Source organism: Gavialis gangeticus, unplaced genomic scaffold, assembly GCF_001723915.1.
Source record: "Gavialis gangeticus isolate Ggan-Ray unplaced genomic scaffold, GavGan_comp1, whole genome shotgun sequence".
Lineage (NCBI taxonomy): Eukaryota > Metazoa > Chordata > Crocodylia > Gavialidae > Gavialis > Gavialis gangeticus.
This window is the reverse complement of record NW_017729024.1, coordinates 164,073,810-164,079,021: the sequence shown is the minus strand read 5'-3', so window position 1 is coordinate 164,079,021 and position 5,212 is coordinate 164,073,810. Positions and strand designations below refer to the sequence as shown.

The 5,212-nt window shown below is 63.4% G+C and overlaps 1 protein-coding gene across 1 annotated transcript in view; it reads right to left on the bottom strand.

The window, feature by feature from the left end:
- Positions 1 to 2,272: 2,272 nt before the first annotated feature.
- Positions 2,273 to 5,212, bottom strand: part of LOC109297936 (killer cell lectin-like receptor subfamily G member 1) — a 4,448-nt gene continuing 1,508 nt past the window's right edge. The window contains exons 3-6 of the mRNA XM_019518021.1: positions 4,308 to 4,397; positions 3,728 to 3,876; positions 3,127 to 3,230; positions 2,273 to 2,865 (exon numbers count right to left, since the gene is read on the bottom strand). Of these exons, the coding sequence (XP_019373566.1) occupies positions 2,667 to 2,865; positions 3,127 to 3,230; positions 3,728 to 3,876; positions 4,308 to 4,397 (542 nt within the window). The 3' untranslated portion in view covers positions 2,273 to 2,666. The remainder of the gene's footprint in view (positions 2,866 to 3,126; positions 3,231 to 3,727; positions 3,877 to 4,307; positions 4,398 to 5,212) is intronic.

The window sequence follows — 5,212 nt, the reverse complement described above, 5'->3', positions numbered from 1 at the left end:
GACGTCAGAAGTGAGGCGCAGAGGGGACCCCAGGGACCGGATGTCCTCTCGATGAATGAAAGGGAGAAGGAGCAGGGGGAAGTGGAAAAAAGGCCCAAGCAGGGGGTGTCAGGGCCCAGCCCAGGCCCACAGCACAGAGCTAGGGAGAGGCAGGAGTTCCTTGGAGCAGCTGTTTAGCTAAAGCCTGTGGGGCTGCAGCAGAGGCCCCCCTGGGCAGCAGGAGTAGGCCAGGCAGCTGAGGCACGGCGAGGGCCCCCTGCTTTCCCCAGGGACCAGAGAGACCTGGGAGGGCAAATCCAGGCAGAGGGGCAGCGCTTAGATGCAGGGGCAGGACCCGGAGCCGAGAGCCAGGGGTCAGGACAGGTCACGGGTGGCGTCGGGAAACAGCGGTGAGGCTGGGAGCATTCCAGGAAGAGTCCGCTCTCCGCGGCCTCCCTCTTCTGCTTTAAGGCTGCGCTGGGGCAGGGTCGGCTTCCTGCCAGCCCCAGGGCACCACTCATCCACAGCAGGACCATCCCCTGCCCGGCGGGTCTGGGTGGCCTGGCCCTCCATCCCACCAGGGGCTGCGGCGTGGGGACTATGGGGCGGGCATGCACGCCTCCCCCCAGCCAGACACCGAGCTGCCATGAGTGCAGCCACCCCATGCTTCGTTGGCTCATGTACAGGAACAAGCGTGGTGTCAGTTCCTCTTTCAGGGTTGCTCCCGGCTGCCATTTCTGCTTGCAGCTGCAGCAGGGGGGTGTCTGCAGGACAGCGCGGCGCCTCCGCCTGGGAATCGCCCCAGACGGGACTCCTTGTCGCCCATGGACGCCAGCTCCTGCCAGAGCCACGGCAGCCTCAGCCTCGTGGGCTAGCGGCTGCTCTGCCCAGGCAGCCTCCGCTGTGCCAGCACCCCTGTCCTGGGGAGGCCAGCCGGGAACCGGGGTATGCTCTGGGCTGGGCTCAGCTGTTGACTCATCTGCTCGGCTTGTGGCTGGACCAGGCGGCTTCCAGCGTCCTACGGGCACAACCCGGTTCCACCCAGATGTACCCCTGCAGCAGCAGCCACCTTTGGTCTCCTCTGCATCCCTGGCTCATGGGCCATGGTCTGTCATCCAGCACCAGGACAGGTCGTGGAGGGCTGGGAGACCCAGCCCGTGCGGGGCCCGTGTCCTATGACCCCAGCTGACTTCCTGCCCTTGGGGCGGGGGGGCTGGACTCCATGATCTTCCGAGGTCCCTCCCAGCCCAAATGTCTATGAAATCTATGGAAGTCTATGAAACCCTGCTCCAGAACACCGACGACACCGGTGTAAATGCGTCCGGGGCCGGCAGGTCTGATGTGCCACCGACCGATGCAGGGCCATGAAGGCAGACAGCCTCCCATCGTGGGGACATGGCTTGAGGACCCAAATGCCCATCCAGTCACTCACCTACCCTGCCAGCTTCTCCAGGCCCCAGAACTGTTTCAGGTCAACCCACCGTCCCCTGGGCCATGCACAGATGTCCCTGCTTGCACAGTCCCTCCAGCCTGCAGCCATTTCCACCCAGAGCCATCACTGCTGCATCAGGGCACAGCCAGTCAGGGTGAGTGCCAGGGCTCAGGGCTCAGCAGAAAGACATTCACCCTACTCAGCAAGCTGTGGAGCTCTGCCCTGCTGCTATTGATATGCCACCAGCCTCGCCAGGCAGTTAATTGGGACCAGCTGGGAGCGAGCAGTCTCACCCAGGCTATCCGGGTAGGCAGGGGCAGGCCAGAGCTGTCCCCTCTCCCCAGGCTGGCTCACAGCTGTCTGGGTACCAGGGCCCTGCTGTTCCAGTGGGGTGAGGATGACCTGCTGGCCAGATGTTGCTGCAGGTCACGGTGCCCACCTGCCCTATGCAGCCCTTGCCCTGCATGCGCAGGCTTGGACTCGGGGCGTCTTGTAGGTGATCCTTGAGGGCCCCGCACTGCCCTGCCCTCCTGTGCATGTCCTCAGGCAGCTCCAGGTGCTACAAGGTACCCTGGATCTGCTTCTCTGCCCTCCCCGGCCTCCCCCCAGTAGTGCACCTGCCCATTCATGCAGTGAGCTGGGTACTGTGGCCTGTGCCTGGGGGCACTGCTTCCTCCCCCAGATGCTTGTCTCATGTCAGGCCCTTTCAGGCTTGCATTGCCCTTCCAAACTGCTCCCCAGACAGCTAGGAAGCCCTGATCCCCACAGGACCCCCCCCCCAACCCAGCCCCACACTGCCCCACACTTCCCAGAGAGAAGACAACTGGGGAAAGCTTCATGGTTTATTGTGGAGATACATGGGAACCACAGCCCTGCGGATGCTGCTGCCCCCCACCCCAGCTCCCGGGTGTCTTCCCCAGCCGCCAGTCACAGCAGCGCTGGTCAAGCAGCACATGCACATGCACAGGGTTGGGCACTGTCCCCAGGACCTGCAGCTCGGCCAGGCAGGGGGATGTGTGCTGGGCAGCATGCATGGGGGTTCAGCACACAGGGGACTGCAGTTTGCAGGCAGCATGTGAGCAGGACCCCCAGGTAGGGCATGGGGGCTTGGGTGGCAGGGACTGGGGTACAAAGGCCAGAGGGTGGGGGTAGGGGTTGCTGGGGCAGAGCAGAGTCCTGGGGGTCTGGGGGGGCTCCATGGCTGGGCTGGGTGCAAAGGGGAACCAGTGCCCTGCATGGGGCTGCAGCCAGGCTCTCACAGGGGACCGGCACACACATAGGTCATGCTGCCCCGGTGGAGGGTGGGGGGCACGGTGCCAGTGCCCCACTGCAGCACGGCCGCACTTTGCTCGCAGATCCAACGATGGGACTCCCAGCAGTGGCCACCCGACAGCCCAGAGCCTGACAGCTTGCCACAGAAGGGGTATGAGCCGCTCTTGCGCCTCACCCACTGCCTGGAGGGGAGGGTAAGGCAGGGAAGGGTGTCAAAGCTGCTCCCTGGAGCATGCCAGGACATCCTTGCTGGGAGCAGCCCCCACCCTGGCACCGGCCCTATATAGCCCCAGCCTCCCCTGTGGAAGGTGCAATGCCCCCAGCCCCGTCTCATTTCCATGCCCATGGCACCCTCATCCACATTGACATTGCAGCAGCAGCCAGGAGTCCCCCAACACCACGCAGGGCTCCAGCCAGTGACTGGGGGCTAGTCTGGGTCTCACCGGTCCAGCACGGAGCCATCCAGAAACTTCCAGCCCGAACTCGGATTGTCTTCTTTCAGCCCGACATAGAAGACGCTGGTGTTAGCCACCTGTTGCAGGTTAGCCTAGGGCACCGCGCGGCGGCACAGTCAGCGCAAGTCCCACACCTGTCATGCGCGTACTGCATCTGCTGCCGTGGTCACGCATGTGGGCAAAGAGGTGCTGCCCTGGCACAATCATATTGCATGCACCAGCCTGTGACCCCAGGACCCTGCAGGCACAAATGCACGGGCTCCCCCCTCCAGCCCAGCATGGACACACTAGCACGCATGCATGCTCCTGCTGCAGGCGTGCACGCACATGCATGCTCCCCAGAGGGGAGCTCCCTCTCTGCAGGGCTGAGTTGCAGGGTGCTGGGTCTGCCTGCATTGAAGTTCCCACGGCCAGGTAGGTCCCCGAGCCCAGCCAGGCCAGGAGAACCCAGACCTGGACCCCGGGGTCGTGGGCCCTGCTGCAGAGGTCAGGGGGTGACTGCATGCGCTGCCACAGCTGCAGGCATGGGCAGATGCCTGGGGGCCCCCACCCTGCTCCAGCTGCACTGAGGAGGTCGGGGGGCACTCACCAGCATGACATTGGGCCGGACTGCAGCTAGCTGGGCATCTCGGCTACTGCAGTCCTCTCTGCTCCCCTCCCAGTTCCTTTTGGTTGTAGAAAAGTAAAAGCAGCTCCCGGCCTCCCAGAGCCAGCCGGCCGGGCAGAACTGGCATTGCACTGCAGGGAGAGAGAGCAATGGGCACAACAGGGGCCCAGCCGGCCCCACACAAAGCCCCTGGCACAGGGGCAGTGGGGAGGAGGGAGGGGAGCTCCACTGCGGCCTGCTCCCAGGGCCGGAGCATGTGCCGAGCTGGGGCACGGTGCTGTCACCCAGCTGAGCATGGTGGGGCAGGGGAGCCTAGCTGGCATCCCCAGGGAGCTGGCACAGATGGGGGCTTGTGACCCCTGGGGGGATGCACTCGGGGGGCATGGCGCTGCTCCCTGCCTCCCCCCAGCCGGGGCTGGTGGCCTGAGGGGTCCACTGGTGATAGGCAGCAGGAATGAGCAGGCTGGGCACAGCCAGTGCCAGGTCATGGGGACCTCCAGCCCTCTCTTCTATGGGGCAGCCTCCCACCTTCCCCCACATGGGCCCTGCTCTGCTCTCCTACCTGCCAGGAGCTTCCCCGGGGCCTGCCCACCAGCCAGGCCATCCTCTCTGCTCCGGGTACGTTCACCGCAGCTCCCCATCTGCCCTACAACTACAGAGCACAAGCCTCAGCCCCGGCTGCCCATGGACCCTCTAGTCTGGCCTCATGGCTCGGGCATCACCTGGCACCAGCTGGCCCTTGCCTCCCGTGCCCACGGCCACCCCAGGAGCAAGGGTAAATCCAGGGTTTTAGAAAGGGGGGTGCAGAGGGGGTGACGTATCATCACGTATAACAACACATTTTTCTCCTAGAAGACCCGCCAATGGAGTAGGGGGCTAGCAGGATATGATTCAGATCAAAGCGAAGCAAAACATAACTACTGGAACATGCACTCCTTTGCTAGAGTATAGATGAAGTTAAAAAAACAACAACAATGAACCAGGCAAAAAATAATCAAAGGAGATTGTATCCTGAGTTGTAGTTAAATTGGCACTGCTTAGATCCATAAAACAAAACCTAGTCTTCCTGAACAAAACCTGTGGAGCGGAGAGATTAGCAGGAATCGTGAAGATGACAACCAGCCATGAAGTCAATTGCGTCTCTCGGCCCTGCCTGAATAGAAATGCCGCAGCCCCTCCCAGGCAGCTGGTGTTAGACCCTGGGTGGAGCAGGAGTGCAAGGGGGTGCAACTGCAGCACTGCACCCCCACATCCACCCCTGCCTGAGATCCCTGGCATCGCCCCGGCCAGGCAACGCTCCAGTGCCCACAGCAGGGCCCGGCAGCGCGAGCAGACAGCGCCTTGTCTCACTTTTGTGCTGTGGCTTTCAGTTCCTGCAGCAGGGCCTGGCTGGGGGTCATGAGGCTGATGCAAATGCTCCTAGGGCACCTCTGTCTGCTCTCCCCCCTCCCCACCCCCGCCCCCGCC